This window comes from Suncus etruscus, chromosome 4 (genome assembly GCF_024139225.1).
Source record: "Suncus etruscus isolate mSunEtr1 chromosome 4, mSunEtr1.pri.cur, whole genome shotgun sequence".
Taxonomy (NCBI): Eukaryota; Metazoa; Chordata; class Mammalia; order Eulipotyphla; family Soricidae; genus Suncus; species Suncus etruscus.
Genome location: NC_064851.1, coordinates 96,735,171 through 96,761,508, shown reverse-complemented (window position 1 = coordinate 96,761,508; position 26,338 = coordinate 96,735,171). Strand labels below are relative to the sequence as shown.

The following is a 26,338-nucleotide window of genomic DNA, read 5'->3' as shown; positions in this document are numbered from 1 at the left end:
ATCAGAAGCTGAGAATAGACTTGGTGCTGTGGAAGATGAGATACATAACAATTCCATACAGCAGGAGAGATTGGAAAAAAAACTTAAAGCAAATGAACAGACAATGGAAAAATTAGTCAAAGAATGGGAACAGATGAAAATAGAAGTCTATGATAAGATCAACAGAAACAACTTAAGAATCATTGGAGTCCCAGAGACCCAGGAAGAAAATTTCCAGGAAGAATCAACGGTCAAGAACATCATTAAAGAGAAACTTCCAGAGCTAAAGAATATATGTGATCAAATCCTGCATGCTCGAAGAGTACCAACCAAAAGAGACCCAAGAAAAACCACCCCAAGACACATCCTAGTCACAATGACAAATCCCACAGATAGAGACAGAATTCTGAAAACAGCAAGATCAAAAGGGGAAATTACATTCAAGCAAGCATCCTTGAGATTTACAGCAGACCTGTCACCAGAAACACTCAATGCCAGAAAGCAGTGGTGGGATATTGTGACAAGACTGAATGAAATGAATGCTTCACCTAGAATACTGTACCCAGCAAAACTCACTTTCCGGTTTGACGGAAGAATACATGGTTTCACAGACAAAAAACAGCTCAGAAACTTTACAGACTCAAAACCAGTCTTAAGAGAAAAACTGAAAGACCTAATTTAAAACAAGACTAACCAAAAGACACACCAAATTTTGATATAAAGATGGCATTAAATCCCAGGACAATTCTTTCTCTCAACGTCAATGGACTAAATGCACCAGTTAAGAGACACAGAGTGGCTAAATGGATCAAAACACTCAATCCAACCTTCTGCTGCCTATAAGAAACGCACCTGAATAGTCAGAACAAATATAGACTCAAAATAAAAGGCTGGAGAAAAATTATCCAAGCAAACAACACCCATAAAAAAGCTGGAGTGGCCATACTAATATCAGATAATGCAAACTTTATACTCAGGAAGGTTGTAAGGGACAAAGATGGGCATTTTATATTAATCAAGGGGTATGTAGAGCAGGAAAAAATAACTCTCCTAAACATATATGCACCAAATGAGGGACCAGCGAAATATATAAAACAACTGTTGACAAATCTGAAAAACAATATCAATAACAACACAATAATTGTGGGGGACCTCAACACTGCTTTGTCAACATTGGATAGGTCAACCAGACTGAAACCCAACAAGAATATACTAGACCTGAGGAGAGAAATGGAAGAAAGAGGCCTAGTGGATATATATAGGACACTCCATCCCCAGAAACCTGGATACACATTCTTCTCCAATGTATATGGGACATTCTCCAGGATAGACTACATGCTGGCACATAAAACATACCTCCATAAGATCAAGAGGATAGAAATTTTGCAGACTACCTTCACTGACCACAAGGCTCTGAAATTATTTGTGAATTCCAAAGGGACTCAGAAGAAAAACTTTAACACCTGGAAGTTAAACAGCCTCATACTCAATAACCAGTGGGTCCGAGATGAAATCAAGGAGGAAATCAAAAGGTTCCTGGAAACAAATGACAATCAAGACACAAACTATCAGAACTTATGGGACACAGCAAAAGCAGTACTGAGAGGAAAATTTATAGCTTTGCAAGCACACATCAGGAAGGAAGAAGGAGCTTACCTGAGTAGCTAATTAACACAGCTAATAGAACTAGAAAGTACTCAACTAAAGGACCCAAGAATAGGAAGACAGAAGGAAATAACGAAGCTGAGAGCAGAAATCAACGAAGTGGAAACCCAAAAAACAGTCCGAAAGATCAACGAAAGCAGAAGTTGGTTCTTTGAAAAAATAAACAAGATTGATAGACCACTGGCAAACCTAACAAAGAAAGAGAGAGAGAGAGAAACTTGATAACTGGTATTAGGAATGAAAAAGGAGAGATCACTACTGATATGACAGAGATTCAAAGGGTAATCAGAAACTACTTTGAAAAACTCTATGCCACTAAAAATGAGAACCTGGAAGAAATGGATAAATTCTTGGACTCTTATAATCTTCCACGGTTGAAGGAAGAGGATGTAGCATATCTAAACACCCCCATCACCATTGATGAAATAAAAATGGTAATCAAAATATGCCCAAAAACAAAAGCCCAGGCCCAGATGGATTCACTAATGAATTCTATCAAACTTTCCAAGAGGAACTACTACCAATCCTGGCAAGATTCTTTTATGAAATTGAACAAGTGGAAACACTCCCAAATAGCTTTTATGAAGCCAACATCACCTTGATACCTAAACCAGACAGAGATGCTACGAAAAAAGAAAATTACAGACCAATATAGCTGATGAATGCAAATGCAAAGATCCTCAACAAAATCCTGGCAAATAGGATTCAATACCTCATTAAGAAGATCATCCACTACGATCAAGTAGGTTTCATCCCAGGAATGCAAGGATGGTTTAACATCCGTAAGTCTATCAACATAATACACAACATCAACAACAAGAAAAATAAAAACCACATGATTATATCAATAGATGCAGAGAAAGCATTTGACAAGGTCCAACACCTATTCTTGATCAAAACTCTCAGCAAGATGGGAATGGAAGGAACCTTTCTCAATATAGTTAAGGCCATCTACCACAAGCCAGTGGCAAATATTATCCTCAATGGAGAAAAACTAAAAGCCTTCCCTCTAAATTCTGGCACAAGACAAGGCTGTCCTCTCTTACCACTCCTATTCAACATAGCACTGGAAGTACTTGCTATAGCGATTAGGCAAGAAAAAGATATCAAGGGAATCCAGATAGGAAAGGAAGAAGTCAAGCTCTCACTGTTTGCAGATGACATGATGCTCTACTTAGAAAACCCTAAAGACTCTATCAAAAAGCTTCTAGAAACAATAGACTCATATAGCAAGGTGGCAGGCTACAAAATCAACGCACAAAAATCAATGGCCTTTCTATACACCAATAGTAATAAGGAAGAAATGGACATTAAGAAAACAACCCCATTCACAATAGTGCCACACAAACTCAAATATCTTGGAATCAACTTGACTAAAAATGTGAAGGACCTATACAAAGAAAACTATAAAACTCTGCTCCAAGAAATAAGAGAGGACACGCGGAAATGGAAACACAGACCCTGCTCATGGATTGGCAGGATTAACATCATCAAAATGGCAATACTCCCCAAGGCATTATACAGATTCAACGCTATCCCTCTAAAGATACCCATGACATTCTTCAAAGAAGTGGATCAGGCACTTTTGAAATTTGTTTGGAACAATAAACACCCTACAATAGCTAAAGCAGTCATTGGGAAAAAGAATATGGGAGGAATTACTTTCCCCAACTTTAAACTTTACTACAAAGCAATAGTTATCAAAACAGCATGGTATTGGAATAAGGACAGACCCTCAGATCAGTGGAATAGGCTTGAATACTCAGAAAATGTTCCCCAGACATACAATCACCTAATTTTTGATAAAGGAGCAGGAAATCCTAAATGGAGCAAAGAAAGCCTCTTCAACAAGTGGTGTTGGCACAACTGGCTAGCCACTTGCAAAATATTAATCTTAGACCCCCAGCTAACATCATGTACGAAGGTAAAATCCAAATGGATTAAAGACCTCAATATCAGACCCCAAACCATAAGATATATAGAACAACACATAGGCAAAACTCTCCAGGACATTGAGACTTCAGGCATCTTCAAGGAGGAAACTGCACTCTCCAAGCAAGTGAAAGCAGAGATTAACAGATGGGATATATTAAGTTGAGAAGCTTCTGCACCTCAAAGGAAATAGTGCCCAGGATACAAGAGCCACCCACTGAGTGGGAGAAACTATTCACCCAATACCCATCTGATAAGGGGCTAATCTCTAAAATATACAAGGCACTGACAGAAATTTACAAGCAAAAAACATCTAATTACATCAAAAAATGGGGAGAAGAAATGAACAGACACTTTGACAAAGAAGAAATACAAATGGCCAAAAGACACATGAAGAAATGCTCCACATCACTAATCATCAGGGAGATGCAAATCAAAACAACAATAAGATACCACCTCACACCACAGAGAATGGCACACATCACAAAGAATGAGAACAAACAGTGCTGGCGGGGATGTGGAGAGAAAGGAACCCTTATCCACTGCTGGTGGGAATGCCGTCTACTTCAACCTTTATGGAAAGCAATATGGAGATTCCTCCAAAAACTGGAAATCGAGCTCCCATACGATCCAGCTATACCACTCCTAGGAATATACCCTAAGAACACAAAAATACAATACAAAAATCCCTTCCTTACACCTATATTCATTGCAGCACTATTTACCATAGCAAGACTCTGGAAACAACCAAGATGCCCTTCAACAGACGAATGGCTAAAGAAACTGTGGTACATATACACAATGGAATATTATGCAGCTGTCTGGAGAGATGAAGTCATGAAATTTTCCTATACATGGATGTACACGGAATCTATTATGCTGAGTGAAATAAGTCAGAGAGAGAGAGAAAAACGCAGAATGGTCTCACTCATCTATGGGTTTTAAGAAAAATGAAAGACATTCTTGCAATAATAAATTTCAGACACAAAAGAGAAAAGAGCTGGAAGTTCCAGCTCACCTCAGGAAGCTCACCACAAAGAGTGATGAGTTTAGTTTGAGAAATAACTACATTTTGAACTGTCCTAATATTGAGAATGTATGAGGGAAATGCAGAGCCTGTTTAGAGTACAGCCAGGGGTCGGGTGGGGAGGAGGGAGATTTGGGACATGGGTGATGGGAATGTTGCACTGGTGATGGGTGGTGTTCCTTTTATGACTGAAACCCAAACACAATCATGTATGTAATCAAGGTTTTTAAATAAAAAAAAAAAGAAAAGAAAAGAAACACTATGCCAGGGGTGGCGAACATGATTTTGACCCTCACTCAAAATGGCAAAATGCAATATGTGTTTAATAAACTGCTAGAATTATAAGGTTTGTGTGAGTGTTTGTCTGTTTTGGCAGGTCACTGCGTGGTGTGGCTCTCTGACTCTCACAGTTTAAAATTTTGGCTCTTTGTGTCGAACTTGTTCGCCACCCCTGCACTATGCAGAGTATCACCAAGTTCCATTTTCTCAACTATCTCAAAAAAATAGAATTTTAAGTTTCTGCCTTTATACACACATACTAACACATACACACACACACACACACACGTCTATACATTTTGGTGGTGATGAATACTGTATAAAGATCTTTACAGAATTCCTATCCAATAACCATGTTCTTTCACACCACCTGTCATTAATCTCACTGATAAATAAAATAACATATATTTTTTTCCACTAGAGTTGTGTGGAAAGGCTTCAGACCTCATCTCCAATTTTTCATTTCTTTAATAAAAAAAAAAAGCATCTGGTAAAAGAAAGGCAGAAAAACAAATTATTTCACAGAGAAAAGCCAACCAGAATAAACTACCTCTAATTCAAATAGCCACCAAAGAAATGTGACATCAATTTTTCTACATTACATCATGTTATCATGGACACAACCACCCCGTCAGCATGAGTCTATAATTATCAACATTACTTTATCATCATTTATAGATGTAAACTACTTATCATGAAGAAAAGTTACTCCACTTCAAGTCTCCTATAGGTTCTTTTCTCAAACAAGTTACTTCTGTCTCTCGTATATTTAAACCAAGTTACAATATGAATGGTTCTTTCTTTTTTTTTTTTTTTGTGTGTGTTCATACTTTTTTCATGATCCCTTTTTATTTATTTATTTTTTTAATTTTTATTTTGATCATAATGGTTTACATAGTGTTGACAATAATATTTTAGGTACATATTTACAGAATGGTTCTTTCTATTGACATTTTTTTTGGTCACAAAAGTTGTTTCTAAATAAAATCAATCAGTTTTGGTTACTTTCCATGGTGATAAAAGAAACATTCACCAGCTTAATATTACTTCCACTCAATCCAAAATAAAAATTTGCATTAACTTTCATTATCAGAAAATGTGCCCTTCCAATTCCCCCTATTCTAAATTATTTGAATTATACTGGCTATCTGCAAAAAGTAATGTTAATAATGACAAATGATTGATAAAAATATTTTTTAAATTAGTCTAAATTAATGTCCATATGATACCCTGTATTAAATTTACCTACAATTTAATACATCTTGAATAATTAGAGGGAATATGCTATTCAAAACAAACAGGACACATGGTAGCACACTTAGTGTAATGACAACTTAAATTTTTTGTAGTTAAGCATGTATTATAGCTTAATTAGTAGTATTAAACCTACAAAAGTACATGAACATTTAAAAAAGTCTAAGATAATCTAAGAAACGGCAACTCGTTCACCTTTCCAAGTACCTATATATGCGAGTATAAGCCGAGTATAAGCCCAAATTTGGCCTATACTCGGGTCATACAGGTCATTTGATTTGGTGCACGTGCACTGAATCAAATGCATGTAGTCTCCAGTCATCTGCCATCTGCTGGTGGGGGCAGTGCTTCAGCTCAATCCACAAGTCGCAGCTGAGGTGAAGAGGTAGGCAGCTGAACTGAACTGGATGCCACTGAACTATTTTAATATAATATTATGCTTTGTATGAGACCGACAGCAGTGATGAAGATATCTGCAAACTCAGTGATGATGACAATGTCTATACTGATACCCTCACATCAGAGATAGATGAAGTTCTGATTGGGCATATAGATGAGGAGAAGGAGGAATCCAGTTTAGAAGGATTTTAACCTTTGTGATTCAGCTTGATTAACAGTTAAGCTACATTTTTCTGCACTTTAAAGTTTTAAACTGCTAGTTTACAGTTTTTCTTCAGCAATAAATATTGAAAAACACTTAACCTACTGATTCCTCAAATATTGTAATTGTTTTGGGTATATATTTTTATTTTTGAAATTTACCAGTGGCTGCTGCATTTTCCAGTTTGGTTTAAACTCGAGTCACTAAGTTTTCTCAGTTCTTTTTAGGTAAAATTAAGGGGGTTGCTTATACTCGGGTATATAATGTATTAATTAGTATAACAAAGGAATAACACTTAAGGGGACATTCATTCACTAAAGACTTAATTTCTACAACTGTCATATTCTGATCTGTGCTGAAAAACTTCAGAGATCAGCATGCTTCTACTGTAAAGTTCGTATGAGAAAAATCTTTTACAAAAGCAACCACAATGACTACAACTACATCAACATCAACTGCGTCAACAGTATTATGGACAAGAAAAATGAGTTCAAGTAATAGAAGTCCATTCTAAATCACAACCTCCAAACCAAAAAATTGATATTTTGAAACTAGTTATATGTTACTAAAGAACAATTCACTCTTAATTTGGGATATTCTAATGCCAGGAAAGTGTTTTGGGGGCCGGAGAGATAGCATGGAGGTAAGGCATTTGCCTTTCATGCAGGAGGTCATCGGTTCGAATCCCGGCATCCCATATGGTCGTCCCCCGTGCCTGCCAGGAGAAATTTCTGAGCTTGGAGCCAGGAATAATCCCTGAGCACTGCTGGGTGTGACCCAAAAACCAAAAAAAAAAAAAAAAAAAAGAAAGTGTTTTGATAAAGAGGCAACAAATCATTCAAAGAGAGAAAGCAAATTTCAAGTACACAGAGTAAAGCAAACTTCAGGTACACTGAGTTATCTCTGCAATACAGCCATTTCATTTGGCTAATCTGTCTTCCTTTTCTCTAAAATGGGAACAACAATATGGCAAATTGAGATGAGAGATTTATAAGGTACTGTAAAACTCTTATTTTTTATTTCATTTTCAGACTACAGCAGTAAAGAAAATGACACCCCCCCCCAAAAAAAAAGAAAACAAAAAAAAAATTAAGCCCTAGCTCTACAGTCACCTTCATACTTTTAACATGGTTACCAAGAGTGTTCTTATTTCTATTATACTCAAAAAACAAGTTTTAAAACAATACTGGAAGACACAATGTTACAAAATAACCACATTCTTTCAACAGTTTTTGCATATATAACTATATTTACATTTTTAAGGTGTAGATGGTAGAGATTTCTAAGAACAACAATATAAAGTGGGCCAAAAGTTATACTGAAGTTAAAACTAACAAATGACAAATGAAGAAACACAATATACAAAAGTGTAAAAATCTAAAATTAATAGCCTTCCATTGCCAAAATCAACAATGCTGAACAAACTCAAGAATAATTTGTTAGACTAGAATGAGAATTGTTAGACAATTTTATGTCAACACTTGCATTACTAAGGACTGAGTTTTGCTGCAATTATATACATTCCTTTCTATACATACAGAAAATAGAAATGAAGTCATTAATTAAAAATGAAATATGATTAAATTAACCTAACTACTAAAGTATTTTCAGTTATAACAAACACATTAAATATAACTCACTGATTAAATTTGATCTCAAAAGTGAAGAGTATTTCAAAAATTGTTAAGCATTACTTCCTCTTTAGTTTTCAAAATAGCTCGAAATAAACAAAAAAAAAGTGATAGAAAATGAAAACAGCCCTTATGTACTTAAAAATATCTAAGGTGTAAGTGCCCTTATGCCTTTATTATTTTTATGCAGAGAAAAATCCTAAGAGGCTTCCTTAGATCATTCTTCATTTCTTCTTCCAAGAGTCAAATTAAATTACAGTACTTAGAAAAATATTGTAAATCTGGAGGAAAAAATTAGCAGTCTTTCTTAAATGGGAGGGCAAATGATACATTGTTCACAATGCTATCTGCCATCAAAATTAAAATAATTCATTTATGATGTAGCTCCATTAAAAATTAGTCTTTTTTTTTTTCTCATGGAAGACAAAGAGGATGAAGAGGAACATTGGTGGAGGAAAGAAAGTAGACACTGTGAAGGGACTGATATGGAAACACTGTATATCTGAAATCCAATCATGACTTTGTAATTTCACATCCTATATAAAAAATAAAATTTTAAAAATATAGTCTTTTTGGTCCTAATACTTAGATACCATTCTATGATGATTTCAAACCATCATATTTTTATCTATGGAGCCATACAATAAAGAATACTCATAACTTTAATTTCTAATAAGACTTATAACTACAAAATTTATTGGTAATATTTTTCCCATGCATTACTTATATGTCTGGAATATATGTTAGTTATTAGTATTATTAGCTCAAACAATTATATTAAGCGCTATGATTTCTGTTAGGTTTTATTTGAGTTATAAATGCCTTATTATTTTCACAATACAAAAACAGGCAAACATATACATGAGAATTAACCAAATGTAAGATTAAAAAAAAAGATATCCAGTGCTTGCCTCAGCAGCACATATACTAAGGTTGGAGCAATAGAGAGAAGATTAGCATAGCCCCTAAGCTAGAATGACACACAAATCTGTGAAGTGTTCCATATTATTTTATTTAAAATTCTTTAATAACTTTGCTTTTGGTCATCTTGAAACAAATGTATTATGATCAGTTATGTCAACTATGTGATGCATTTTCTTTAAATAAATTTAATAAAAAATAAAAGATATCCAAACATTCATCTGAAGGCTATTATTTAACATGATGGATAATAGAAATGTTATGATAGTGTTATTACCAAACTATTTCCCCCCTCAAATTCATGTACTGAAGCCCTAAGCTTCAGTGTACACTTATCTAAAAGTAGCCTTCAGGAGATAAAACAAAATGAAACCATAAAGGTAAGGTGGTAATTCAATGAGACTGGTATGAAGAAGACTAGAGTCATAGAATAGAAGGTAAGGTTCTTGGTTTACAAAATAGCCATTTCCAGGTGACCGTGGTTCAATCCTAGGTATCTATCATGGTTCTCTACAACCACCAAGGGTCACTCCTGAGTCCAGGGACAGGACTAGCCCCTGAGTATCAGAATATGCCCAAACTCCCCTATCTAAGCATCACACCCCACAAAAAAGTCAAGAGGAAGAGACAGTGATTGTACAGAAGGCACAGCTATCTTCAACTCAGGAAGAGACCTTATCAGAAACCAAGCATGATGTCAGCTGATCGCAGACTTGCAGCCTCTGAAACTGTGAGAAAATAAGATTCTATCGTGTAAGACCCCCAGTCTGGGGAATTTTGTTATGGAACTCAAGCAAACTAATACCACATTTAACTGAAAAAGTCAGTAAAAGTAGAAAAAACTTTAAAAAAGCTTTGTAAATAAAATACTTTCTATTTTGAAAAAAAATCAAGGCTGATCTAGTTTTCTTCTGAAGAAAATAGCAAGAACTTAAGACTCTTAGAAAGCAATCTAAGACTGAAATCCAGACAGCATTAAATTATCTTCCAACCTTTTATAAATATGAATTTGATCCCATTTCCCATTCTAGACTTTCCTTTAACACCTCAGTTTATCCTATCTTTCTAAATCACTCACCTTAGTTTTTGTGGAGGGGAAAGGGGAATTTCCAAGCAGTTCTCAGGAGGCTCAGAGGCCTCCCAGAGATATCTCATCAATAAGGTAGTGGTTCAATGCAAGGCTCTGAGCAGACAGTACTGTTAGGATACTGGAACTGGGGATTTCCAAGAAAACAATGTCCATGCTGGTGGACCTCCAAGGACAGTAATTATTAGAAATTAGAAGGCCTCCAGAGCTGCACCCAATGATACTCAGGAGACCATGTAGTACTGGAGATCAAACTGGAGTTGGCTGCATGCAAGGCATGTACTTTCATTCTGTAAACCTCTCTAACCCCTCAATTTATTTTTTATCAAAATAGCAACTGGCATAAAAATGCTCATAGAACAAACTGCCTCATGTTAAATAGGTATTTCAGTAGGTAGACATAAAAGGGTAATTGATGAATACAGCAGAGCTGAATTAACTTAACTGTAGAATGTATATGACATTTTACATATTACGTAATAGTTATAGCACTTTAAAGTTACAATGATCAAGAGGCCAGGGCAATAGCAGAGCTGTAGGACTTACACACTGCCTACCAGGACCGACCCTGGTTTAATCACCAGCAACCCATATGGCCCCCCAAGCCTGTCAGGAGTGATTTCTGAGTACTGGACCAGGAGAAACCCGAGTGCCACTGGGGATAGCCCCAACTCCTATCTCCCCAAAATAAGAATAAAATAAAGTTACAATGGGCAGTACTGGTTCATCAACTAAATTTGGAATAAATATTAATTTTAAAAGCTTCTACTCTATACTATAAATAAATGTTAATCATCATTTAAAAGGTTTTCATTGTATCTAACTATTTGAAAACCACTCCTGGAATTCCACTGTCTTGCAGCAGAAATTGATTTCAAAAAGCAACTTTAAATTACCTGTCTGGTACAAAATCAATAATACAAGTTGAGGGTTCAGAGAAAGAGCACAGCGGTAGGGCATTTGCCTTGCATGCGGCTGACCTGGGAGTGACTCAGTTCAATTCACAGCATCCCATATGGTCCCCATTCAGCCAGGGGTGATTTCTGGGTGCAGAGCCAGGATCCCAGAGCACCACTGGGTGTGGCCGCAAAAACAATCAATAAAGTTTAAAAAAATTAGTGGACTGGATAGGTAGTACAGAAGGCAAACCTTTCATACAGCTGACTCCAGCTCAAATTCTCAACACCATATATGGGCCCCAAACAAAACCAGGGGTCAATGATGTACAGAGGCAGAAACAGCCCCTGAACTAACAGGTGAGGTCCAACTACCCCCAATTAAAAATAGCAATACTAATGATAATATAAATTGAAGAAAAACAAGGTGCTAGTGTAAAGTAAACTGTTAAATATTAATATAATTCTAAAATACAAGTTTCAAGAAGATGCTAAATTAGTAAATTTATGATTTAAATATGTGTATAAGATACCCCACCAAGAAATCTATCTTCTCAACACAAGTTTCAAGTATTTGTTTTAAAAAAAGACTACCAGATCTCTCAACTGAATGTCATATAAACCTATAAGTATATACAGTATATTTGTGCATCTATGTATCTAATGCACAAACACATACAGACACTAATCTATTTATACAAATTTACAATTCTATTTTCTGAAAGGTCTGATTATCTTATTTAATAATAAAAAATATGTCACTAAAATTCTTTTATTTTATTTATTTATTTATTTTTTGGTTTTTGGGCCACGCCCAGCATTGCTCAGGGGTTACTCCTGGCTGTCTGCTCAGAAATAGCTGCTGGCAGGCATGGGGGACCATATGGGACACCGGGATTCGAACCAACCACCTTTGGTCCTGGATTGGCTGCTTGCAAGGCAAATGCCGCTGTGCTATCTCTCCGGGCCCGTCACTAACATTCTTACATATATAAGTGACATAATCTACTTTAGGAAGATATAACAAATAACTAGATTTACTTATCAAATATCTAGGTGTTACAAAATATCAAAGGAGGCAAGAGAGATAGTATAGGTATTAAAGAGCTTGTCTTTCATGTTCCTGACTCAGATGTAATCCCTGGCACCACAAATGGTTCACTGAGAAATGCCAGGTGTGATCCTTTTAGGACAGAGTAAAACCCAGACACCACCAAGTATAACTCTAAAATGAAAAATATATGTTGGTTTTTTTTTTGAAGAACAGATAATTTGACAGTAGACTAATTTAAGCCAAATAAAACATATCAAGGACCTAAATTAAAAGATAAAGAGCAAAAAAAGGGCAAAACTAAGACAAATGCAATATATACAAACAGAATGTACAAATACTATCTTGTATTACTACAAAAAAACATATACAGTGAATTAGATAAACAAATTTAAAAGTGGAATAGAGATAAGTATGAAAAAATTTTCTGGCAGTAATATCCCTTTAATTTTTCCTACAAAACCAATATAAGGAAGGGGTTATTACCATTTCATGATTATGATTGTCGACCCAAATAATTACAGCCCAAAGCTAATGCTGTATATTTAATTAAATCTATATTAAAGTCTGATGCATATCCACTGTAATTTGGAATATGAAGTGGCAGTTGTTCTCTTCTTTTCAAGCTTAAAGGGTATGTGTGTGAGAAAGTACCTGTTGGACTCTGATAGATCAAGAAATTTTCCTTTTTATGTAAAAATACCCGATATACTTGAGTATAAGCCAACCCGAGTATAAGCTAATCCCCCTAATTTTACCCTAAAAACTGGGGAGATTTAGTGACTCAAGTATAAGGTGAGATGGAAAATGCAGCAGCCACTGGTAAATTTCAAAAATATATATATACTCAAAACAATTATAATTAGTAATTAATAATTATAATCAGCAAGTTAAATGTTTTTCAATATTTATTGCTGAAGAAAAACTGTAAATTAACAACAATAACTTTAAAGCTTTAAATAAAGTGTAGAAAACTGTAGCTTAACAGGTAATCAAGCTAAATCACAAAAGTTAAAATCCTTCAAAACTGGATTCCTCATCATCATCATCTGTATGTCCAAACAGAGGGTATCAGCATAGACATTGTCATCATCACTGAGTTCACAGATATATCATCACTGCTGTCAGTCTCAGACTAAGTGTAGAATATTGTTAGGTAAGTAGTTCAGTGGCATACAGTTCAGTTCAGCCACTTACCTCTTCAGCTCAGTGAGACTTGTGGACTGAGCTGATGCACCGCCTCCTCCAGAGATGACAAAAGATGATTGGAGACTACATGCATTTGATTCGGTGCATGTAAACTGAATCAAATGACCTGTATGACCTGAGTAATAAGCCAAGTTCAGTTTTGTTTTGTTTTGTTTTGTTTTTTGTGGTTTTTGGGTCACACCCGGCAGTGCTCAGGGGTTATTTCTGGCTCCAGGCTCAGAAATTGCTCCTGGCAGGCACAGGGGACCATATGGGGCGCCGGGATTCGAATCGATGACCTCCTGCATGAAAGGCAAACGCCTTACCTCCATGCTATCTCTCCGGCCCCCTCCAAGTTCAGGTTTTATTGGCACAAATTTTGTGCCAGAAAAACTTGGCTTATACTCGAGTATATATGGTACATTGCTCATTCTTGCTTATATATAACCAATAAGCAAAATATTTTTGTAGGAAAATGATATGTAGGAAAATAACTGCTAATTAGTTTAGGAATGCTGTTATATAACTCACTTAGCAACAAGAATCAACTAAGAATCAACTAACTAATCAACTAATTATGGTCAAATTTTTTTTTTGCGGGGGAGGGCATACCTGGTGGTACTCAGGGGTTACTCCTGGCTCTACTCTCAGAAATTCTGGCAGGCCTGGGAGACCATATAAATGCCAGGAATGGAACCCAGGTCAGCTGCATGCAAGGCAAATGCTCTATCAGCTATGCTATCACTCCGGCTCAATGGTCAACTTTTATTTCAAGACCTCATTTAACTTTATCATACCCTTCAAATTCCACCAAATGCCAAAACACTTGAGTCTCTTTCTGAATTCTCACATACATTTTATTTATTTATTTTTGGTTTTGGGGCCATACCCATTGATGCTCAGGGTTTACTCCTTGCTACTTGCTCAGAAATTGCTCCTGGCTTGAGGGGCCATAGGGAACCCAGGGGATTGAACCCAGTCTGTCCTAGGCTAGCATGCGCAAGGCAGATGCCTTATACTCTGCGCTACCGCTCTGGCCCCTCACATAAATTTTAAAAAATCAAAGATGCAACATTTCAAACTCCATTAAACTAATTAGAAAAGAATACTTCTGATTCTTCCAGAATAGAAATAAAAAGCACTAGGTAATTTACCTCAAAAAGTTTCACTTTTTCCATCGTTATTAATCTCCTTGATGTGTGACTAGAAAGCTTCTGCTCACAGTTGCTTATGATTTCTAAGCAAGGGTGCCAAGGTATCATTTCCTCAGTGTATCTGGGAAAAAATAAGATAAGAAAAGCTGTTTTAAATACTCACATGTGCATCCCATCTGGGATTATGATGGGCTTCTCCAATGTGGTAGATGGCATTCTCTTACAGCATGCTACACTACTTTATTCCAAATGCACTAACTGACTGTACCATGCCTAAACAATCTGTATTTTTTAAGGCAGTATTTTTTTTATGTATGACCATGTTATCCAAAAGCAATTTAATTCTTAATTCTTTTCCCTACACTGTAGGGCCTACAGTATGCTGCGACCTATCCCCAAATAAAATGAAACATCCCTGCTTGCAAAATGCTAAAGACAGCTTTAGACCTTGGATTACTTTGTAATATAGGGATAGAGTCACTTAATTATAATATTATTCAAATCTATTCAAAACCATCACTAAAAAAAGATTCTAGATATTGTAAGTGGCTGTGAAATAATACCAACATTATTACAATGAACAATGAAGACTACAGCTGTACAACACATGTCTGATGGGAATAGAGTCAATGACACTTTGAAAGCAGTCAAGTACAGTCAAAACCTGACATCTGACAGATTGCTAATAATCTTGACAGAAAAAAAAAACAGATAATAAACATGAAAGAAACAGCAATAGGGCAAAATGATCAACAACTCAGGTGTGGGTACCATTAAGAACACTATGACTGACAGTTTTTGTTTTCCCTTTGCAAGCTGTCATGTTTTGAAATAATTTCTGCAAACACTGAGTAATTTTAAAGCTCTAGTCTAGTGGGAGAGGAAAATAGTACAAGTGTAAAGGTGCCTACACTGCACATACTCAACCCTGGATTGCTCCACAGCACCACATATGTTGCCCCAAGTGCCACCAGGATGAAGTGAACCTTGAGAGCAGAATCAAAAAGTAAGTCATCACACTGCTGGATATGGCCACAACACCAAAGTTCTAATCCCAATGGGAAAGGTACAGACTAGTACTACTGTCTCCCACATTACTCTGTTGCTGACTTTTTAGAAGTCTGACTTTCAAACAGATCTCCTCAACCACATGCTCAAAATGTTCATCACCTACTTACTAAGTAGCATTCCAAAAACACTTCACTTACTATCAGTGGAAGGAATTTTCTTGAAGTCATTCTCTACCTCCTTCTTTAGAGCTGTCCAACATGAAAAGGCTATTTCAGATCTTACCTAATCTAACAATTTTCTAATGGTCACTACGGTGAGAAGTGAACCTCAATAACATTAACTGACATAAAATTTTAAGTCCTCATCAAAAACATTTATGATATGAAGGAATAAAATTAATATGATGATGGAAAAACTAAAATTTTAAGTTATATCGGAAAGGACAAATTTTGACTATAAGTATGCAAACAATAAAATTTGTAGCTAGCAGAAATAAGCATTTGTCAGTTAAGTAATATGCCCTTTATGAAGGTAAACAATTGTATTTCCCTAAAATTGACTCAAAATATTTTCATTAAAATATTTCTTAGGGGCTGGAGAGATAGCATGGAGGTAAGGCGTTTGCCTTTCATGCTGGAGGTCATCGGTTCAAATCCCGGTGTCCCATATGGTCCCCCGTGCCTGCCAGGAGCAATTTGTGAGCCTGGAGTCAGGAATAACCCCTGAGCACTGCCAGGTGTGACCCAAAAACCACACACACACAAAAATAAAATAAAATAAAATAAAATATTTCTTAAATATGTACACAAATAAATTAAAGTTATGACTGTATTCTTTCAATAACAATAAAACCAGAATCAAATTCCTAAATCAAATCTGAAATAACAAACTAATAAAATTTTAATGTTTCTAACATGAATAATGCTGAAGAACTAAATAAAGTCCATAGGTATATAGTTTACATGTAGAAAATTTAATTCAAATGTTTTAAATTGTTTTCGACTTGATCTTTGTTAAGCATGAAACTTAACATAGTTGATCAATAACAGACTTGTTTTCAAACACTACTTTATTGAGACAATCAACTTAACACCAATAACATACTACATACTTTTAAGAGTCAATTAAAAACCCTCTACATTATTATTTACCATAATATTTCATTAAATAATGAGGCTAGAGCAATATTACAAGTAAGACATTTGTCTTGCTCACAGGTGACCCAAGACCAAGGTTCAATCCCCCACTCCTCATATAAAGTCCCTCAAGCATCGAAGAGTGATCCCTAAGCACAGAGCCAGGAAAAGCCCTGAAGAGCACTCAGTATGGCCCCAAACCCAAAAATAATAAACAAAACCCCAAGAAAGATTATTTTGCACTGACTGAAACAGTGAAATTTAAGAAATAACTATTTCCTGTTTCATAAATAAGAAATAAGAACATGTTCTCATCACTGCTCCAAGCCATTAAAAACTGTTTTTCTCAAATTAAAATTTATTCCCATATCATACCTTAAAGTACTTTATTGTAAGCATTCAGCAATTATACTTCTAATATATGACATCTTTCACAAATTATCTTATGCAATGCAATTGAAAAAATCAATCTATATGGATAGGTGAAAACCAGGTATACTCACTCAACAACTTCTATAATATCAAACACACAATATGTCAGAAGAAATACTATAGTTACAAATAATTAAAATCATAAATATCTATAAATATTAATATTAAATTTATGTAACAAATATCTAAGAGTAATAAGATAAAAATAAGTCGTAAAGTGTCAGAAAACTACTGACCATCAATATAGGCCTTGAAGGATAACAATTATTTCACTATCTCAGGATAGAAGACAATTATTAATATGAAATTTATTTTTCAAAAATGTGAATCACATAACTGGATTAGGATAAGTAAATTAATTCAATAGTTGAATAAAATACCTACATTCACTATACCAAAATATAACTGTTTTTAAATTATAACTGTGCTAAGTTAAAATTGTAAACAAACATGTAGTCCAATAAAGTACTATATTTTTAAATATAAGATAAACTATTTCTGAATAACATTGATTCTGGAGAACATTACTCAAACTTTTGCAGATGACATTAATTTTAAGTTGTCCTAAGACTGTTATTTTAAGAAGCATAAACACTTTTGAGTGATATATGCTTTAAAATAAAAATTACATACTTGCTAATATAAATACTAATATAACTTATAATTAAATTAATAATAGAATTCCATTAACATGTTTAATTTGGGTTAAGGAAAAATAAGAGACTATTAATGAGCATTTAGATGATTTTATTAGTCAGATCAATTTAAGTTTAGAAGAGTCTATTAATGAGAATCAGAAAATTAGGAAACTCCATGATAAATCAGTCAATGGGATAAAAAGACTTTATAGTCTTCTAGACCTATGCTAGCCACATACCTGGACAAAATCTATCCCTTGATAAAGCAATAAAATAGCTAAGGCTGGGTGGTGGGGCAAAAAAAACCCTTGAGACTCCCTCTTCTACTTTTAAAATTTCCATTTAGTTAAAAAGCATTTGGAAATTTCCCCTTCTCAAAAATGAGAAATTGCCAAAGAAATATCCAAAGTCTTAGGAAACACTGAAATCATTTAGGAAAAAAAAGAGAAAAAAAAAGTTACAATTAAACACTTTGTTAAAAGCAAAGAATAAATAAAAGAAACTACGAAAGATAATCCTGGCCACACATAATTTCTATGATAATTAAATAATAAACTACAAAATAGTGGAGTCAGAAATGTCAAAACAAAAGAAACTAAAACCAATAGTGATATTTCAAAATGACAAGATGCCACCTCAAAGACTCCCACTGATCCAGTCTTGACGATTTGAGCAACAAAATAAATGGTGATTATAAATTATAATAAATAAATTATAATCCAATAAATAATATTGGAACCTCTGGCTCCAAGATAGTAATATAGTAAATGGATTATGGGTAAGAGAAGCCTTTCTTGCAGCAGCATACCAACTTAATCACATGCAGGACTGAAGGGCCAGAAATCATCATTATGATAATAATCAAAATAGAGTCTTTAGTATGAGGAGTGGTCTGAAGAAAAGAAGTCCTGCAATCTTGAGATCTTGCACGTAACAGTATCAAGGAGAAATAATGAAGCAAAGTGAAGGAACCTGTCAAAGAACATGACAAGCTGGTCAAGCTTAAGGGGAATGACTTTTGAGTGCTTGTGAAATGACACACAGTCTTATTTCTGTGCTTTTCCTAACCAAGAAAACATTACCTGAATATGCACTTAAGGTAAAAGATCAGAAGAATTGTCTAGAGGTCAACCTAAACAATTAATCACATAACTTTTAAAAACTATCAAGGATATATTATGCTACTATATTTACTAGTTTTTAGAATTGGAGGATTGGTAAGTGTTCTTAATTCTAGAAAATACACTAAACATGTAGGAGCACTAGTAGGTTTTAGTCTTACTTTAGTCACCTACTCAACAAAATCCACTGTTATCTAGGTGTCTGTCTATTAGGACTTTTCAAGTAGCTCCAAGAGATTGAGAAGTATAAGATAATGGGACTGAGCGTAGGTGAGTGGAAGAAGGAAATTAGAGTAGATATATAATGATAGAAAGTCTGGAAAAGGAAAGAGATGTGTTTTTATACTTTTTTGCACTATATCTTTCTTAATTTTTGGTTTTGGGGATCACAACTGAGCAATGCTCAGATCTTACTCCTGGGTTCTGTACTTTAGGGTACCCTTGATGCTCAGAAAACTAAATGTGGTGCTGGAACTGATTCTAGATTGACTATGCAAGGCACAGATAGTTACCCCTGTAACTATCTCTTCCAACCTTTATTTTAATATTATCTGTGTGAAATTATTTTTAAACAAGCATTAAAAAGTTTTAGCCATAAGACCCTCTAAAAATATAAATTAAGTCTTGGCTAAAATGCCTAATAAAAGAATAGACTGAGGATTTTATCTCTCTCATAGCCACAGTTTTCCAACCCCAATGTAGTAAGGAAAGAGCAAAGCAAGTCAATCAATAACAGTTCTATTTTCTATATTTATATATAATAATGGCTAATTTATTATAAATAAAAGTTAATTTATTATATACATAAACATAAATATAGAGTTATAAATATAATTAGCATTAAGAAAAATACATGTTAGCTATATAAATATAAGACAACTTTTATTAAAAATAGTTATTTAGACTGATATAATAGTTCAGTAGTAGAGCACTTTCACTAAATAGGTGAGGCCTTGGTTTCAATATCCAGCACAGCAAAACAAATTAATTTAATTAAAAAATTTAATATTACATACTCTGGAGTGTAAACTGGCAACCAATAGACAAGTCTTCCACCTAATACAAGGGTCTCAGCTGCAAAGTTTAACAGGTCAAAAAACATATCACTCAGATGATAACTCAAGGAGACAGGAACATGGCTTTCTGGACTAGACAAAAAAAAAAAAAAACTTCAAAATTTGAAAAACTCTAAAACTGTAATCAAAAAACATGCTTCTTCAAATTAGTATCATATTTAATTTCACTTACCATTTCTCTATCCCCTTTGCTATTTCTTTTTGTGAACCTGTTCTTCTTGTTGATTCTCTGATTCCATATGGAGCTACCAAAAGAAAAGACAACAGAATGTAGAAAGTCACCTCATCAATTGAGGGGTATCATGTGCCACCAAATGTGCCTCCTGGGAAAGTAAGTCACAATAGCACTTACACAGTAGTTCAACTGAGGCTGCTTAATATAAAACATTCTAGCCCCCCGCCCGCCCCGACCACGCGAACGCCGGCCTCCCTCCGGCTGGGGTTCCCTTGCCCCCGGGAAGGTAAGGAAGTCCCTCCCGCCCGCCCCGACCGCGCGAACGCCGGCCTCCCTCCGGCTGGGGTTCCCTTGCCCCCGGGAAGGTAAGGAAGTCCCTCCCGCCTGCCCCAACCGTGCGACCAGCTGCCTTCCTCCTGCTGGGGCTCCCTTGCCCCCGGGAAGGTAAGGAAGTCCCTCCCGCCCGCCCCGACGCGCGACCGGCTGCCAGCCTCCTGCTGGAGTTCCCTTGCCCTGGGAAGGTAAGGAAGTCCCTCCCGCCCGCCCCGACCCTGCGACCGGCTGCCTTCCTCCTGCTGGGGCTCCCTTGCCCCGAGAAGGTAAGGAAGTCCCTCCCGCCCGCCCCGACGCGCGACCGGCTGCCAGCCTCCTGCTGGAGTTCCCTTGCCCTGGGAAGGTAAGGAAGTCCCTCCCGCCCGCCCCGACCCTGCGACCGGCTGCCTTCCTCCTGCTGGGGCTCCCTTGCCCCCCGGAAGGTAAGGAAGTCCCTCCCGCCCGCCCCGACCGCGCGAACGACTCCCTTCCTCCTGCGGGGGTTCCCTTGCCCCAGGGAAGGTAAGGAAATCCCACCCGCCCGCCCCGACCATGCGACCGGCTGCCTGCCTACTGCTGGGGTTCCCTTGCCCCCGGGAGGGTAAGGAAGTCCCTACCGCCCACCCCTACCGTGCGACCGGCTGCTTTCCTCCTGCTGGGGGTCCTTTGCCCACAGGAAGGTAGGGAAGTTCCGCTCACCCACGCGGACAGCGTGAACGTGCCCGCCCCCCGTCGGGTATCTCCTGCCTCCCAGAAATAGCTGACAACAATAGGGCAAAGCAACGAATCAGGCCACAAAAAGAGCACAAGAGGAGCCAAACCGGGGCAAGCCCACCCAACAGTACCACTAGATCCACCCTCAGGGAGGGGACCCATTCCCACACCACAGGGGATCAAAACAGACTGAAATTGGAAGAAACAGCTCTCCAAAGCACACCAATAAACACAAGGAAATATGGGTAAATCAAAGAGAACCCTAAGATCTGAAGATATGGAGACAAACCCTAACAAATTTCCAAGTCCGCCAAAACGCACAGATTTGTGGGAAAGTGACCTAAAAGCAGCAATGAGGAAGGAAACACAAGAACTAATAAAAGAAATGAGAGAAACTTTAGCTACCGAGTATAAGATATCTATGGAGGAACGAATCACCCAAATTAAAGAAGAAATGTTAAAGAGTATGAGAGAGTTCATTCAAAAAGAAGTGAAGGAATTAACAGACAAAGTAACAAGCCTTACTAGCAGAAACACAGAGTTGGAGAAACACATCGAAGAACTCGAAGGAAAACTGCAAACAAAAAATGACCAAGAAACCAACAAAGAAATAAAAGGCAAAGCACTGGAAGGAAAAGTCCAGTACCTAATGAACAAGGACAAAAGAAACAATCTAAGAATCGTGGGTATACCAGAAGGGGAGGAAATAGGGAAAGGGGAAGAACAAGTAGTCAGAGAGATAATAGCAGAGAACTTCCCCACCCTTTGGAATGAAACTTCAGGGCAATTCCAGGAAATCAAGAGAGTTCCTAGTAAGATAGATCCTAATAAACCTACACCAAGACATATAGTAATCCAAATGGCAAAAAACAAAGAGAAAGAGGAAATTCTTAAGGCAATAAGAGAGAAAAAAAACCTCAAGTACAAAGGTAGGGACATAAGAATCAAACCAGATCTCCCAATCGAAATAATTCAAGCAAGGAGACAGTGGAATGACATATTTAAACGACTGAATGAAAGAAACTTCCAACCTAGAGTCCAATACCCAGCAAAATTATCATTCATATGGGAGAACAGACTGAAAACATTTTCAAACAAGACCGAACTAGAGCTATTTGTGCAAACAAAGCAGATCCTAAACGACCTACTCAGAGATGAATTACACAATCCAAACCCCCGATTGTAACAAAAGCCACCCTACACAACACAACTGCACAACAGTCCTCTCTCTCAATAATCTCCCTAAATGTTAATGGACTAAACTCTCCAATTAAAAGACACATAGTAGAGAACTGGATTAGGAAAAATAAACCGGACTTCTGTTGCCTACAAGAAACACACCTACAGCTACAGGACAAGCATAGGCTTAGAATCAAAGGATGGAAAGTAATTATTCAGGCCAATGGAAAACAAAAAAGAGCAGGGACAGCCATTCTTATATCAGACCAAATTGCATTCAACCTCAAGAAAGTGGTCAGAGATAAAGAGGGTCACTACATACTGATCAGGGGAACATTAGATCAAGAAACACTAACCCTGGTCAATATCTATGCACCCAATGTAGTCAGCAAAATATGTGAGGCAACTGCTCGTAAACCTGGAGAAACACATGAAGGGAAATGTGATAGTAGTAGGGGACCTCAATACTCCACTATCACCACTGGACAGATCCACCAAACAGAAAAATAGCAAAGAAATAAGAGCTCTAAATGAAAAATTAGAAGATTTGGGGCTAATAGACTTATATAGAGCCCTCCATCCCCAGAAAGCAGAATACACATTCTTCTCGAGCCCACATGGAACCTTCTCCAGAATAGACCATGTCTTGGGATACAAAACCAACCTATATAAGACCACAAAGGTAAGGATCATTAGAAGTACCCTTTCAGATCACTATGCAACAGAACTCAAAATCGATGTCAAGAAGAAACAATGGAGAAAAACTAATACCTGGAGATTAAACAACATGCTGCTCAACAACAGCTGGATCAAAGAACAACTCAAGGAAGAAATAAAAAGATTCCTTGAGACAAATGACAATGAAGAGACAACATGTCAAAATTTATGGGACACAGCAAAAGCAGTAATTAGGGGGAAACTCATAGCGATACAGGCCTATGTCAAGAAACAAGAAAATAACAAAACCAACAGTTTAAAAGATCACCTCAAAGAATTGGAACAACAGCAACAGAGAAATCCAACCACAACCAGAAGGCAAGAAATAATAAAAACCAGAGCAGAAATAAACAACATAGAAACTAAAAAAACAATACAAAAAATCAATGAAACCAGGAGTTGGTTTTTCGAAAAAATAAACAAGATAGATAAACCACTGGCAAAACTCACCAAAAAGAAGAGGGAAAACACCCAAATCAGTAGGATCACAAATGAAAGGGGAGAGATTACAACAGAACCTCAAGAAATACAACATATCATAAGATCATATTATGAACAACTATACTCAGCTAAGATAGAGAACCCAGAAGAAATTGACAGATTCTTGGACAAACACCCTCTTCCAAGACTGGAAAAGGAAGAACTAGAAAGCCTAAACAGACCAATCACCTCAGAGGAAATTGAAGATGTAATTAAAAAACTCCCTAAGAATAAAAGCCCAGGCCCAGATGGATTTACAGGTGAATTCTACCAAACATTCCGGGAAGATTTACTACCACTTTTCCATAGGCTCTTCCAAGCCATAGAAAAAACAGGAATCCTCCCCAACTCCTTCTATGAGGCAAATATCACACTCATTCCCAAAGATGGCAAAGATACCACCAATAAAGAAAACTACAGACCAATCTCACTAATGAACATAGATGCAAAGATACTCAACAAAATCTTAGCAAACCGAATCCAGCACTTCATCAAAAAGATCATACATCATGACCAAGTGGGATTTATACCAGGAATGCAAGGTTGGTTCAACATACGCAAATCAATCAACATTATACATCACATCAACAACAAGAAAAACAAAAACCACATGATCATATCAATCGATGCAGAGAAGGCATTTGACAAGATCCAACACCCTTTCATGTTAACGACACTCAGCAAAATAGGGTTAGAAGGAACCTTCCTCAAGATAGTCACAGCTATCTATGAAAAGCCTAGAGCCAACATTATACTTAATGGCAAGAAACTAGAAGCATTTCCATTAAGGTCAGGAACTAGACAAGGCTGTCCACTCTCTCCACTCTTATTCAATATAACCCTAGAAGTCCTAGCAATAGCAATCCGACAAGAGAAGGGAATCAAAGGAATCCAAATTGGGAAAGAGGAACACAAGCTATCTCTATTTGCAGAGGATATGATGATATACATCGAAAATCCTAAAGATTCCACAGTAAAACTCCTAGAAACAATTAACCAATACAGCAAAGTGGCTGGATACAAAGTCAATACACAAAAGACAGTAGCATTTCTATATACAAACAACGAAATCGAGGAGAGAGAGATTAAAAACACAATACCATTTAAAATAGTATCAAAAAATATCAGGTACCTAGGAATCAACCTTACAAGGGAAGTGAAAGACCTATACCAGGGAAACTTCAAAATGCTTCAGAAAGAAATTGAAGACGATCTAAAGAATTGGAAAAACATCCCATGCTCATGTATAGGTAGAATTAACATAGTCAAAATGACTATCCTACCCAAACTACTATATAGATTTAATGCAATCCCTATCCAAATCCAGACACCATTCTTTAAATAAATAGAACAATCAATCATAAAATTTATCTGGAACCACAAAAGACCCAGGATAGCCAAAAACATACTGAAAAACAAAAATCTGGGAGGCATCTCCTTACCTAACTTGAAACTATACTATAAAGCCATAGTAGTCAAAACAGCATGGTACTGGAACAGACACAGGACTTCAGACCAGTGGGTCAGAACAGAATTCCCAGACATAAACCCCAAGATATACAGCCAACTAATATTTGATAAAAGAGGTAAGAACCTGAAATGGAACAAAGGAAGTCTATTCAACAAATGGTGTTGGTACAACTGGAAAACCACATGTACGAAAGTGAAGATTGACCCATACCTCACCCCTTATACAAAAGTTAACTCAAAATGGATCAAAGACCTTGAAATCAGACCTGAATCTATAAAGTTTATCGAGAATAAAATAGGTAGAACACTCGAAGACCTATACATCAAAAAGGTCTTTGAGAATGGAGCACCAATGGCAAGAACATTAGCATCAAATATAAACAAATGGGACTACATTAAACTTAAAAGCTTCTGCATGGCAAAAGAAACCCTACTTAATGCAAGAAGACAGTTAACAGAATGGGAAAAAATCTTTTCACTCGACATATCAGATAAAGGGCTGATATCTAGAACATACAAAGCACTCAGAAAGCTGAGCCCCCCAAAACCAAATAAAGCCATAAAAAAATGGGGAGATGAAATGAATAGACACTTCTCTGAGGAAGACAGAAGGATGGCCAACAAACACATGAAAACATGCTCACCTTCACTCATCATCAGGGAGATCCAAATCAAGACAACAATGAGATACCACCTTACACCAGTGAGGATGGCTCACATCAAAAATAATGGAAACAACCTTTGTTGGCGGGGATGCGGTATGAAAGGAACTCTCATCCACTGCTGGTGGGAATGCCCCCTAGTCCAACACCTATGGAGGAAAGTCTGGAGAGTGCTCAAAGAACTCAGAATTGAGCTGCCATTTGACCCAGCAATTGCTCTCCTAGGCATATATCCACAAGATGGAAGGACATTCATTCCAAAATACGTATGCACCCCACTATTTATTGCAGCACTCAGTATAATAGCCAAATCTTGGAACCAACCTAGATGTCCAACAACGGATGAATGGATCATTAAGATGTGGTACATATACACAATGGAATATTACATGGCAGTTAGAAATGATACAATCACAGACTTTGCAGCAACGTGGATGGACCTAGATCATGTTATGTTAAACAAAGTAAGTCAGAAGACAAAAGATAAACACAGAATGGTAGCACTATTCTGAAACACCTAGAACATATATTTTACACACAACTAATACCT

The 26,338-nt window shown here is 36.7% G+C and overlaps 1 protein-coding gene and 1 non-coding gene across 3 annotated transcripts in view; one reads left to right on the top strand and one right to left on the bottom strand.

Annotated features, from left to right (window-relative positions):
• The window catches only part of TRMT11 (tRNA methyltransferase 11 homolog), a 74,387-nt gene that overhangs the window by 16,114 nt on the left and 31,935 nt on the right, over window positions 1-26,338 (bottom strand). For both annotated transcript variants that reach the window (XM_049771140.1, XM_049771141.1), the window contains 3 exons: window positions 20,252-20,324; window positions 20,020-20,151; window positions 14,666-14,786 (listed from right to left, as the gene is read on the bottom strand). In XM_049771140.1, the coding sequence (XP_049627097.1) occupies window positions 14,666-14,786; window positions 20,020-20,151; window positions 20,252-20,324 (326 nt within the window). The remainder of the gene's footprint in view (window positions 1-14,665; window positions 14,787-20,019; window positions 20,152-20,251; window positions 20,325-26,338) is intronic.
• Window positions 9,272-9,378, top strand: LOC126007514 (U6 spliceosomal RNA). Its single transcript, XR_007495072.1, has one exon. It is a non-coding gene; the product is annotated as a U6 spliceosomal RNA (small nuclear RNA).